The sequence below is a fragment of the Pelobates fuscus genome, chromosome 2, assembly GCF_036172605.1.
Source record: "Pelobates fuscus isolate aPelFus1 chromosome 2, aPelFus1.pri, whole genome shotgun sequence".
NCBI lineage: Eukaryota > Metazoa > Chordata > Amphibia > Anura > Pelobatidae > Pelobates > Pelobates fuscus.
The window spans coordinates 216,703,575-216,717,900 of NC_086318.1; the positions used below are offsets into that span (position 1 = coordinate 216,703,575).

Sequence of the window (14,326 nt, forward strand, 5' to 3'; positions counted from 1 at the left end):
TAGTATAGGATCTAAAATAACCATCTATGTAGTATATGATCTCAAATAGCCATCTATGTAGTATAGGATCTAAAATAGCCATCTATGTAGTATAGGATCTCAAATAGCCATCTATGTAGTATAGGATCTAAAATAGCCATCTACGTAGTATAGGATCTCAAATAACCATCTATGTAGTATAGGATGGTTCTCAAATAACCATCTATGTAGTATAGGATCTAAAATAACCATCTATGTAGTATAGGATCTAAAATAGCCATCTATGTAGTATAGGATCTAAAATAGCCATCTATGTAGTATAGGATCTAAAATAGCCATCTATGTAGTATAGGATCTAAAATAGCCATCTATGTAGTATAGGATCTAAAATAACCATCTATGTAGTATAGGATCTCAAATAACCATTTATGTAGTATAGGATCTCAAATAACCATCTATGTAGTATAGGATCTCAAATAGCCATCTATGTAGTATAGGATCTAAAATAGCCATCTATGTAGTATAGGATCTAAAATAGCCATCTATGTAGTATAGGATCTCAAATAGCCATCTATGTAGTATAGGATCTCAAATAGCCATCTATGTAGTATAGGATCTAAAATAACCATCTATGTAGTATAGGATCTAAAATAGCCATCTATGTAGTATAGGATCTAAAATAGCCATCTATGTAGTATAGGATCTAAAATAGCCATCTATGTAGTATAGGATCTAAAATAGCCATCTATGTAGTATATGATCTCAAATAGCCATCTATGTAGTATAGGATCTAAAATAGCCATCTATGTAGTATAGGATCTCAAATAGCCATCTATGTAGTATAGGATCTAAAATAGCCATCTATGTAGTATAGGATCTAAAATAGCCATCTACGTAGTATAGGATCTCAAATAACCATCTATGTAGTATAGGATGGTTCTCAAATAACCATCTATGTAGTATAGGATCTAAAATAGCCATCTATGTAGTATAGGATCTAAAATAACCATCTATGTAGTATAGGATCTCAAATAGCCATCTATGTAGTATAGGATCTCAAATAACCATCTATGTAGTATAGGATCTCAAATAGCCATCTATGTAGTATAGGATCTAAAATAGCCATCTATGTAGTATAGGATCTAAAATAGCCATCTATGTAGTATAGGATCTAAAATAGCCATCTATGTAGTATAGGATGGATCTCAAATAACCATCTATGTAGTATAGGATCTAAAATAACCATCTATGTCGTATAGGATCTCAAATAGCCATCTATGTAGTATAGGATCTAAAATAGCCATCTATGTAGTATAGGATTTAAAATAGCCATCTATGTAGTATAGGATCTCAAATAACCATCTATGTAGTATAGGATGGATCTCAAATAACCATCTATGTAGTATAGGATCTAAAATAGCCATCTATGTAGTATAGGATGGATCTCAAATAGCCATCTATGTAGTATAGGATCTAAAATAGCCATCTATGTAGTATAGGATCTAAAATAGCCATCTATGTAGTATAGGATCTAAAATAGCCATCTATGTAGTATAGGATCTCAAATAACCATCTATGTAGTATAGGATGGTTCTCAAATAACCATCTATGTAGTATAGGATCTAAAATAGCCATCTATGTAGTATAGGATCTAAAATAACCATCTATGTAGTATAGGATCTCAAATAGCCATCTATGTAGTATAGGATCTCAAATAACCATCTATGTAGTATAGGATCTCAAATAACCATCTATGTAGTATAGGATCTCAAATAACCATCTATGTAGTATAGGATCTAAAATAGCCATCTATGTAGTATAGGATGGATCTCAAATAAACATCTATGTAGTATAGGATCTAAAATAACCATCTATGTCGTATAGGATCTCAAATAGCCATCTATGTAGTATAGGATCTAAAATAGCCATCTATGTAGTATAGGATCTAAAATAGCCATCTATGTAGTATAGGATCTCAAATAACCATCTATGTAGTATAGGATGGATCTCAAATAACCATCTATGTAGTATAGGATCTAAAATAGCCATCTATGTAGTATAGGATCTAAAATGGCCATCTATGTAGTATAGGATGGATCTCAAATAGCCATCTATGTAGTATAGGATCTAAAATAGCCATCTATGTAGTATAGGATCTAAAATAGCCATCTATGTAGTATAGGATCTAAAATAGCCATCTATGTAGTATAGGATCTCAAATAACCATCTATGTAGTATAGGATGGTTCTCAAATAACCATCTATGTAGTATAGGATCTAAAATAGCCATCTATGTAGTATAGGATGGATCTCAAATAGCCATCTATGTAGTATAGGATCTAAAATAGCCATCTATGTAGTATAGGATCTAAAATAGCCATCTATGTAGTATAGGATCTAAAATAGCCATCTATGTAGTATAGGATCTAAAATAGCCATCTATGTAGTATAGGATCTAAAATAGCCATCTATGTAGTATAGGATCTAAAATAGCCATCTATGTAGTATAGGATCTCAAATAATGAACTTGCTTATGGTTTCTATATTAAAAACAAAACACTAGAAGAACTTCTACCTGTACATAAGGCTCCTGGTCCACTCCTATCCTGTAAATGATTTTCAAATCTAGAGGTTTTGGTTGACTCCTCATGATCATTTCAAGGTGCATCTGAATGGTTATTGACATGTGAAAGCATGCTTTCTAAAATTGGTGAGTAGGCTGGCTGCAAATTTGCAAAATAAGTTTCACTTTCTCACAATGAGACACTAGGTTTCCATTTCCTGATTGAGAGGGGGAGAAGGAGGGGTAATATTGCAAGAACTAACTTGCACTGGTTTTTTTTTGTTTGTTTTTTTTCCTTTTAAGAAAATAGCATTCTAAAGCCTTTTTAAAGTCTTTTAAGAATACAACAGTACCTTTACGTATATACTGCACATATCCCGCAGTTTTGTGGAGCAATGTTTTAGAATATAAAACATCTAACCTCTTGTTGGGCAGTCTACATTAGAAGAGTGGTAAAACTGAGCCATATGTGAAAGAAGTGTTTTTGTGAATATCGTGTCTCCTAATGCTCTGGTTATGTACACGGAACAATCACAACTTAAATATTATTCTCTATACACTTAAAAGGAGACTTTCACTTTTCTGGTAATTGCACCATTGAATAAAACACTGAAAATGTGATACTATGGTACTTTATTTTAGATTTACAGTAAATATTTGGCAAATGATGCCAATCCGTTATAGATAAGACAAACATTCCTAAAGAGGAGGAGCATTAAAATATTGTTTCATTTCTCCACTTCTGTGTGCTTTCTCTATGCTGGCTGCCAACTGCTAAGAACACAGAATATAATAACCCAGTTGCAGGATAAAGAGTGGATTTCTAAATATAATTTCATTTTCCCCACACTCCACAAATACATGTTTGTTTAATATAGGTATACATATTAAACATTCTGGGAAGTGATGCTGTAACACAGATTTTTTAGTTTATAAAGTGTAATGTTAATTTTAACAAGCATTTTAGGTTTAAAATGTCTATGGTTATTTACACACACATTCAACTTTCTATATCCATTAAGCCGCACATACCAGCAGGGCCGCCATCAGGGCATGACAACCATGATGGTAGCATGGGCCCGGCGGTCCAGGACTGCTCATGGAGTCCCGGGTCTCACATTACCTATGTGCGTATATAATATATATCGATTAACGCTATATATATATATGTACATGTTTGGTCCCCCCGCTGCCTGTACTCTGCAGGCGGCCCAGCACACTCAAATATACTTCCCAGCTGCTCTAAGTGACTTAGACAGAGCAGAGCAGCTGGGAAGTATATTTCGAGTGTGCTGGGCCCCCTGCAGAGTACAGGTAGCGGGGGGCCCGCACCAGGCAATGTAAACTCCCCCCTCCCTAGCCACCGGTAAGACGCAGGGAGGGTGGAATACAATAACATTTATTACAATTAATGGAAGGAAAAAAAAACCAAATACTGTAGGCTCCCCCCCCCCCCCACACACACACACATTATGCAGCCTCATACATTTACACACACTATACTACTACATTTACACGCTACACACTATACTACTACATTTACACAAACTACATTCTTACACAATCTCTACACACACTACAACCACTACACAAACACACTGTGCAGTCAATATACAGACAGTACAACAACTACACAAACACACTACATCCTTACACAAACACACACTTTTCCTTCACTACATTACTACACAACACACACTCTGCATTCACTACACTGACTGCTATGTTAGGGTCAAGAAGGAATTTTTTCCTAGTTTGTTGCAAAATTGGAAGCGCTTCAGACTAGGTTTTTTGCCTTCTTTTGGATCAACAGCAAAAACATATGTGAGGAAGGCTGAACTTGATTGACGCAAGTCTCTTTTCAACTATGTAACTATGTACACACACTACATCCTTACACAAACACACTGCAGTCACCATACACACACTATATGCACTACACACAGACGCATTCTGCATTCACTATACACACCACATCTAATACACACACAGTCTGCATTCACTACACACACACACACACACACACGGCCAGTGCAAGGATTTTTGGGTACACAGGCAAAGATGATTCTGTCTTAGTTCCCCCCCATTCCCCTTAATGTTCCTCTCCCTTCTCTTTTAGTGGTCCCCCCCAATTCCTTTCAGTCCGGCCGGTTAAAGGATACATAGAGTGACTGGCAGGAGGGAGCACTGTGCGCCACCTCCTGCCAGCCACTCCAATCCAGCGCCCCGGTGCGCCCTAAGATGGCCGCTTGTGCCACCAAGGGCCTTCTTTAACGCGGGTCAAACGGGCCCAGTTACTCCTGGGAGGCCAGAAGCAGCTGCCCCATGGGCCCCGCTGCCCTCGACCATTTATTTTCCCCCTCCGTAGGCCGCCAGTGCTGCCCTGGGACCCGCACAATAAGGAGGCCCTTGCACTAAGGGACACCCGGTGGGCTTGTGTTAGCAGGGGCCTGGTCGTGCGCTGTGGTGCTTTAACAGCGCGGCCGGGCCCTCTTGCTTTTCGGCAACTTGGGAGGAAGTGACGCCGTGAGTCACTTCCTCCCACAAAGATGAGCCGCGTAGGAAAGACGGAGGAGGCAGAGAGGAGGGGGTCAGGCCGGGAGAGCAGACCCCAACTCCCAACGGCTTCAGCCACAACTCTCCAAGGTAGGAAACTGGAGGGTGGGCTTAAAAGTGTACATTTTGCGTGTGTGTCAATTTGTGTGTGTGTTTGTGTCTGTGAATGTCTGTCAGTTTGTGAGAGTCTGTAAATGTCTGTCAGTATATGTCTGTATGTCAGTCTGTCAGTATGTGTGTGTCTGTGAATGTGTCAGTATATGTCTGTATGTCAGTGTGTGTGTGTGTCAGTGCATGTATGTCAATGTCTGTCAGGGTGTGTGTGTCGGTATGACTGTCAGTGTATGTGTGGGTATGTCTATCGGTATGTCTGTATGTGTCAGTGAATGTGTCAGCATGTCTCAGTAGATCTGTGTGTTTTAGTATGTGTCTGTATAAGTATGTCTGTCAGCGTATATCTGTGTGTCAGCATGTCTGTCAATATAGGAGTCTGTATCTGTGTATCTGCAAGTGTGTCAATGTGTGTGTCAGGATGTGTATTTCCATTTTGCTGTATGTGTATCTGTGTGTATGTCAGTGTGTATATCGGTGTGTGTGTCTGTATCTGCATGTGTGTCAGGTTGTGTATATGTGTCTGCATAACTGCATGTGTGTCAGTGTGTATATCTGTGTATCTGCATGTGTTTCAGTGTGTGTACTTGTGTATGTATATGTGCATACATCTCAGCATTCACACACCAACGCAACACAAATACACCCCAGCATTCAAACTTCAACTCTACATACAAACACACTCCTTCGTGTAAACATCAACACTACATACAAACACAACTGTGTTAAACATCAAAATGATGTATAAACACACCCCTGCATTCAAAAACAAACACTACACATTAATACATGCTTGCATTCAAACGCAAACACCACAACAAGCACATCCCTATATTTACACAAACATACTCCATACAAAAACATGCTTACATTCAAATACACAAACACTGCTCAGTGCTAAATACAAACCTGCAAACATGGGTATATGGTAGATCCCCAGCTGTCAATGCATTGTTGGAGTTGCACGACAGATGGTGATCTACCTTTTTGTCACCCTTGCAATAGGGGGGCCCAAAAAAAAATCTTGCACCTCTTTACTTTAGTTCCACCACTGCATTGGGGTGGATGGCGTGGTTGCATGCAAGGGAGGATGGTGTGATTGCATGCAAGGGAGGAGGAGGGGCAGGATCCAGGGGGCCCAAGAAAATGCCCAGGGTCCAATCAATAATAAAGATGGCCCTGGTGTGTGGATTCCTGCGCTCCAACCAAAGAAAAAATGATACCTGGTGCTCTGGTAGCTGGGATAATATATAAAAAAAAATACCGGCACTAGGGAGTTTCCAATCTTAAATTTTCTTTTATTCCAAAAACGACATCAACGTTGATTATATATATATATATATATATATATATATACACACACACATATACACACACACAGCTGTGTGTGTGTGAGGGTGCTGTTAGTGTGTGTGTCTGTGCTGCCATGCCTGATCCCTGGTGGTCCTAGTGTGAGTGAACTCTAGCCAACAGGGCTAGAGTTCACTCTCATGAGATCTGAGCGTTGCCGCAGCAACGCTCCGACCTTGCGAGAGAAACCTAGCGGAACTGCTGGCTAGAGCTCCCCGGGTCCTCTCCTGCCTGTGGACCGGTGAGCAGGCCTGGACTTGGACAAAAAGTCAGCCCAGGCAGGTGGGCCAGAAATGTGGTGCGTTATATTGCCACCAATGTTCGTGTGATGCCCCACCAGAGCATTTAGTGCTCTCTGATGGAGAAAAAGTTCTAGTGACTTGTCTCTGGTGTCCCCAGTAGTGGGTACCGAGAACACAAGTGGAAAAGGATTGTCAAAGTGTGTTTTGCACTTGTGGGAATGCTCCCTGCAGTGTTATATGTGTTCGCATGTTTTTATGTGATTGCATGTGTGTAGAGGAGACCAGTTATGCTGTAGAATGTAAAGACGTCTGTTTGTGGTGTATAATATGTAGCTGGGGCCTGTAGTGTATAGGTGTGTTTTTGAGCTGTATATTATGTGTGTGTGTGTGTGTGTGTTTTCTTAGGGCCTTTAGAGTGTGTGTGCCTAGTGGTGTGTTGTGTTTGCATGTAAGGACTGTATTTCGTGTATCTAGGAGTTGCAGGAGTTGGCATTGTGTGTATGCGTATCGGTGTTGTGCACATGTGTGTATTGGTGTGGTAATACTAGGGGGTGTAGTGTGTGTTTAGGGGAGTTGTGTGTGCATAGGGGTACGGTGGGTGCACAGGAGGTGTATATCAGCATAGTATGAATGCAGTGGTAGGGTGTTTATAGGGGGTATAGAGTGTGTAATGCTTTTGTATGTGTGTATGCAGGAGGTGTAATACGTGTGTTTATAGGGAGTATAGGGTGTGTGTAGTGATTAGTGATTGAGTGCAGTGTATAGGAGGTATAGAGTGTGTGCGAGTGCAGAGGGTGTAGTGTGTATATAGGGGGTATAGTGTGTATATAGTGTGTAGGTGCAGGGGGTGTAGTGTTATGTATAGGGGTATAGTGTCTTGGCGCATGGGGTGTAGTGTGTATGTATAGGGGGTATAGTGTGTAGGTGCATGGGGTGTAGTGTGTATGTATAGCGGGTATAGAGTGTGTGTAGGTGCAGGGGGTGTAGTGTGTAGGTGCAGGGGCTGTAGTATGTATAGGAGTATAGTGTGTATGTATAGGGGGTATAGTGTGTAGGTGCAGGGGGTGTTGTGTGTGTGTGTATACAGGGTGTGTAGTGTGTATAATGGGGGTGTATATAAGGCGTATAGTGTGTATATAGGGTGTAGTGTGAAGGTGCAGGGGGTGTATATAAGGTGTATAGTGTGTGTAGTGGGTGTAGTGTGAAGGTGCAGGGGGTGTATATAAGGTGTATAGTGTGTGTAGTGTGTATATAGGGTGTAGTGTGTAGGTGCAGGGGGTGTATATAAGGTGTGTAGTGTGTGTAATGTGTAGGTGCAGTGTGTACATAGGGTGTAGTGTGAAGGTGCATGGGGGTGTATATAAGGTGTATAGTGTGTAGGTGCAGTGTGTATATAGGGTGTAGTGTGAAGGTGCAGGGGGTGTATATAAGGTGTATAGTGTGTGTAGTGTGTAGGTGCAGTGTGTATATAGGGTGTAGTGTGAAGGTGCAGGGGGTATATATAAGGTGTATAGTGTGTGTAGGTGCAGTGTGTATATAGGGTGTAGTGAGTAAGTGGTGGGGTATTGTTTATGTATATAAGGGATAGGGTTAAATAATACATTTTGATTGTTTCATTATTTAAATAAAAAAATAAAAAAACACCTACACATTTACTCCCCTTTCCCCTTTACTCCCCTTTCCCCTTGCAGTAATACCGGCAATACAAATGCCGGTATTTTTCTCAGAATAAATGGAGATTACTCTGCAATACCAGCACCGGCCAGTAGGGGTTACTGCGTGTGGAGAGAGGCAGGGATAGGAAGTTACAGCATATCCCTGCCTCTCTCTACTACTCACTGATCCATGGGGGAGCAGCAACACGGCAGACAGCAGCTCTACAGTAAGTGAGGGATGGGGGGGAAAGGCAGCAGGGACACATGGGGACACATGGGGACACTGAGACACTAGGGGACACTAAGGGACATATGGGGACACAGACACTAGGGGACACAGACACTAGGGGACACAGACACTAGGGGACACAGACACTAGGGGACACAGACACTAGGGGACACTGAGACACTAGGACACATTGGGACACAGACACTGGGAGACCTGGGAACACAGACATTTAGGGACACTGGAAAACATGGGGACGCTGAGACACATGGGGACACTGTGAGACATAGGTACATTGGGAGACACTGAGACATTGGGACACGGAGACACTATGTCCCCATGTCTCCCAGTGTTCCCATGTCCCCCAGCCAGTGTCCCTAGTGTCTCAGTGTCCCCACGTCTCCCAGTGTCTGTGTCCCCATGTCTCCCAGTGTCCCTATATGTCCCAGTGTCCCCATGTCTATGTCCACAACTGTCCCCATGTCTTCCAGTGTCCCCAAGTGTCTGTCTCCCAGCCAGTGTCCCCTAGTCTCCCAGTGTCCCCTAGTCTCCCAGTGTATGTGTTCCTATGTCTCTGTGTCCCTAGTGTCTTAGTGTCCCCAAATGTTTCAGTGTCCCCAAATGTTTCAGTGTCCCCATGTCTCTCAGTGTCTGTGTCCCTAGTGTCTCAGTGTCCCCATTTCTCCCAGTTTCCCTAAATGTCTCAGTGTTCCCATGTCTCCCAGTGTCCCCATGTCTGTGTGTTCCCGGGTCTCTCAGTGTCCTCATGTCTCTCAGTGTCCCCGGGTCTCACTGTGTCCCCAGTATCCTAGTGACATGGGGACACACTGAGACATTGGGACACTGGGCGACATGGGGACACTGAGACACTGGGAGACTAGGGGACTGGGCGACATGGGGACACTGACACTGTGATACATAGGGACACTGAGACACTGGGTGACTTGCGAGACTGAGACACTGGGATCAATCCATCTATACAGCAGAATGAAACTGTGAGTAGTTTGTTGGTGATTTTACAGAGTTTTCTCTGATGTCACTCCTTGTGATTATACAAATGATTAAGGCTGGTATTTTTTCCCAAGAAAGGTGGCAACCCTAACTTCTCTTCACATACTCTTGCTTAAAGGAGAACTATAGGGTCAGGAACACAATCATGTATTTCTGACCCTATTATGTTAAAACCACCACCCTGGCCCCTTTTTGCCTCCCTAAGTATAGTAAAATATAACTTGTATTCAAGTCTGCAGCTGCTGGCTCTGCCTCTGAACTGACTGTCTGCTGACATCATCAGAAGTGGTGGTCTGAGCAAATTACAATACTTGCCCATAGGATTGGCTGAGACTGTCAACTAGGCAGATCAGGGGCAGAGCCATCACAAGTCCAACATAGCCCTGGCCAATCAGCATCTCCTCATAAAGATAAATTGAATCAATGCATCTCTATGAGGAAAGTTCAGTGTCTGCATGCAGAGGGTGGAGACACTGAATAGCAGTGCAGCACAATAGGCAGTACTACCACAGGAAGCACCTCTAGCAGCCATCTAAGGAGCGGCAAGTGGAGTTATTTTCTCTTAAAAGACAGTGTTCGGACGCCTGCCTTCTCCCGACATCGGGTCCAACCCACCTCTACTCAGCCCTCCCCTCCCCCCCCCCCTCTCTCTTTTTCTTCTCTCTCTCGCAACCTCACAAACAGACCGGGGGAAAACAACGCTGTCATATACTCTAAACTCCCTCTTATCATGCTACCGGTCTTCCCTTCTCTTTCCTTCTTTTCTTGAATTTCAGTTTGTTCAAAATGTTAAGTAGGTATAACTGTTTAAAGTGACAGCTCCTCACAGTGCAGAGACCATATGAGTTGCCTCAGTAACAAGCTGCTCACAACGACCTCACTGTAAACCGTGAAATGCGTATGGCACACTGCAAATGCTGGCTTTTGCGTAGGCCCCTACAAGCTACACTAAAAGGGCGTTTTTCCTTCACCAAGGCACCTATAGATGCCTAGTTGATACATTACAAACCAGAAAGGTGCCGGGACAGGTCATAGCATGTAATGTCGATTGCCCGAGTCCACTTCATTGAGCATTTATGGGCTTCTGCGTAAGCCGCACTGTTATGTTAACGGTTGAATTGTCTTACTATACCGCCATGGGCTTCTGCGCAAGCCACCCAACTGTCTTATTAAATTGCATGTTGCTCTATGTCACGACCAAAAATAAAGAATTTAAAAAAAAAAAAAGACAGTGTTTGTTTACTGCAAAAGGCCTGAATGGAATGATTCTACTTACCAGAACAAATACAATAAGCTGTAGTTGTTCTGGTGACTATAGTTTCCCTTTAAGTTTGGAAGCTTAAGAGGGATGTATGGGAACAAAACTTGTGTGAACTGGCTGACAATAAAATTAGTTTAGGTAATCCAGACATTGGTCTCTCTAACACTGTGGCATGTCCCCTTTCTTCTACACTCACTACATACACCTTTTCTCTGTCTCAGACTATATACCAGGAATTTCTGCCTGCTAGTAAGAAAGTAAGGAGAGAAGTGGACCAGCGAGTGCTAGGGGACAGTCCTTAGAAAGCATTGAGTGAGCGCATCTTTAGACGCATTTATGTCAAGCTCAGGGTGCTGCCTGCGTAGTATGCCTGCATGATTGGCGGGCAGCCTGACATGCATTCATGCCAGGCTATCCTTCAAATTCTTTGGACAGACATGCCCCCTTTTTGGCAGGTCTGGTCACGTGATTCGCATTAGTGTCCCACCCTTTTACCCTGCCCATTGACTTCCTGCTTCACTGGACACTGCTGTTAGGGGTTATGGATTTACTTGAAAGATGAAAGCATAAATTAGAGAGAGATTAGCATAGAGTATGTGTTTTCTTATAGCTGCATCCTATGAGTTTCCCTTCAGCACCATCTCCATCAGATACATGATACTTGGGAGGTATGACTGTTTTAGTGTTTTTGGTCGATAAGATTCCGTAATTAGGCCCATCATAATTGTCAGCACCAGGCCCACTGTGCTCTTAATCCGGCCCTGATCCCTGGTGATCCAGTGGGCTAGTGATTTGGTCTGTACCTCCTGGAGTTTCAGAGCGTTGCCGAGGGAGATCGCGAGAGGGCTGCCCTGCGTGCAGTCTGGAGGCCCTTTGCTCCATAACCAAACGGAACAGAGCTCTTCAGAGCGTCTCTCGGGGGCCAATCTGCTGTGCTTGAGCCGGCAGGGGAGATTTTTTGATCTTCCCTTCCGGCCTCGATCCATGCACAGCGCGTGGGGATTAGGGTGTGCCCAGGCACACTCGGCACACCCCGTGCGCACGCCTATGACGGAGATACCGCGCTGGAGTGCGATTCTCTGTGCAGCGCGGCCAGCCTGACCATCACTGCTGGCCGCTTGTGTTCATCCGAACAAGCCGCTTCCAGAACCCGGCTGTTCGGAAGGAGGAGCCTCAGTGGATGAAAGTCTGAAGGGGGTGTACAGGAGGGTGGAGCTACAGTAAGTGGACATGCCTCTTCTCCTTATTTAAACTCCATTGACCCTTGACTCTTTGCTCAGATATACTGTGCTCCTGTTGTGCCTACAGGGTGCCCTCGAAGGCACAATAGGGACAGTTATATCTCTCTCCCCCCCTTACCTACCCCCTAATATATAAGTTCTACCATTAGCCAAATTATCCAATTACTATCCCACCAGCATTTTTTTAAAATTTTTGTTACATCTATTTTGTTAATTTATTTTGGCCATGTGCCTAGTTATTTTGGTTATCATTTTTCTTTTTCTTTGGCTACATGCCTGAGAGTCATGAGTCATAGTGTTGCTTTAGTCTAGCCAGAGTTTACATATAAAGTATCGATCACCTATTTCCAAAAGCAGTCACTTTGTTACTCCACTTAATATTGATACTTTTTAAGTGATATCACCACTCTAAAGAAGGGAGTGAAGCAGGAACCTTAAGGTCGGATTGTACCTCAGTCCAAAAGAAAGTGCATGAATATGGCAGAGGAATGTAGGGGAAAGCATTTCTGGTATTTCTACATCATATACTTTTAAAAAAACCAAACAAAAAATATTTTTATTACATGCTCCAAGGAATCGAACAATAGTAATAATAATACAATTGAACAGTAAAAATACACATTCACATATTATTGTGACACTACCTAAGTGTTACTTACACATGGAAATTATCAAGGATTAGTTTAGTGTTCATGGTGGTTTTACTTTGTCAGGTAGATCCTCCAACACATAATTCATAAAATCCCATTTTGAATACTCTGGGTTGCCTACTTTTGTAAATGTTATGCAATGATGGTGAAAGTTTTCATTCCTAGGCTGTCATGCGATCTCAAAGGCAACATAGGCCCAGCAAACCAATCTGGCAAATTTCAATATATATATATATATATATATATATATATATATATATATAAAATATATATATATATACTGAAAAGGGGTAAGCCCTGTATTTGCCCCTCCCTGGTCATACCTTTTTAAAATGCCCTCACAGTACTATGTGGTGTGTACCAGTTTATCACTGAACTCTACAACAATAAAACTCAAAGTAATGTGCAGTGTAAGAGTGTCACAGAGCACCACAACAATACAAATAAGTATTGGCATATAACAGAGCCCCCTAACTATAAAACATAGTAATGTACATTTTGTATGCCAGAGCTCCAGTATAATAAATCTCATAATATGATGCAAGGTGTGTGTTGTCTGTGTGTTATAGACATGACAGCTATGTGTGATCTGTATGCGATGTGTGTGGTATTTGTAATGGTTGTACAGGCTGTGTGTGAGGTTTGTGCTGGGTTTATTGGCGATGTGTGATGGGTATTTGGTTCAGATAAAAATATGCATGTTGGCCTGTGTGTAAATGCAGGTATGCATTTTTGCAGAGTCAGATGCACACAGTTCCACAGTCAGATGCACACAGTTCTATACACCGACTGTCAAATACAGCCACATGCACACAGTGACACACGCAGAGAGTTACCTATTTCAATGATGAGCTGGAGGGGGGAGAAGGGCACTGCAGTTCCTTGAGCATAGTTGTTTGGAAAGCAGGGTCTCCTTCCTGCTACCCTTCAGTGTGCATAAGTTACAAGGCAGCGGGTTCAGACAGCATTTTACTCCTCTTCCCCTGCCCATTTAGCTCTGCCCCACTGCCTTATTAGATCTTATAGACACCAGTGAAGGGTGCCGTGCAGCCACACTACATAGCGCAACCTATTTTATAAGGGTGCTCTGTGCACTCCCTTTACATCTGTCACCCAGGGCATTAAAAGCAATCTAGATTGTCAGCATGGCACCAATGCTGCCTAAGGGCAGCCCTGTTCTAAATTAATATGTATATATAAATATTTGATGTTAAATGAAAACATTATTTCTTCTGAATAAAATTATATATAATAAGTGTGGGTGCACTGAATATGAAAGAGGTGAATTATGGTTGAACAGACATATAGCGCAAATTCCAGGTTTTGTTTTGGTTCAGAACTTGTAAAATTGCCTCCATCCTTAAGGGGTTAAAGAGTGTAATGACAGCCTGGCATTAAGCAACAAATAAATGAAACAAATTACATTTAGCATAGCTGCAAAAAGACTGCCAAAGGTATACCATAAAAAAAATTCACACTTCA

The 14,326-nt window shown here is 42.2% G+C and overlaps 1 protein-coding gene across 5 annotated transcripts in view; it reads right to left on the reverse strand.

The window, feature by feature from the left end:
* Window positions 1-14,326, reverse strand: part of NCOA7 (nuclear receptor coactivator 7) — a 231,755-nt gene that overhangs the window by 9,149 nt on the left and 208,280 nt on the right. Inside the window, exon 1 of one of the 5 annotated variants that reach the window (XM_063443177.1) lies at window positions 2,554-2,812. The exons of the other annotated variants lie outside the window; for them this stretch is intronic. Within the exon in view, the coding sequence (XP_063299247.1) occupies window positions 2,554-2,664 (111 nt within the window). The 5' untranslated portion in view covers window positions 2,665-2,812. Of the gene's footprint in view, window positions 1-2,553; window positions 2,813-14,326 lie in introns of those variants that run through there. 5 annotated transcript variants of the gene reach the window in all.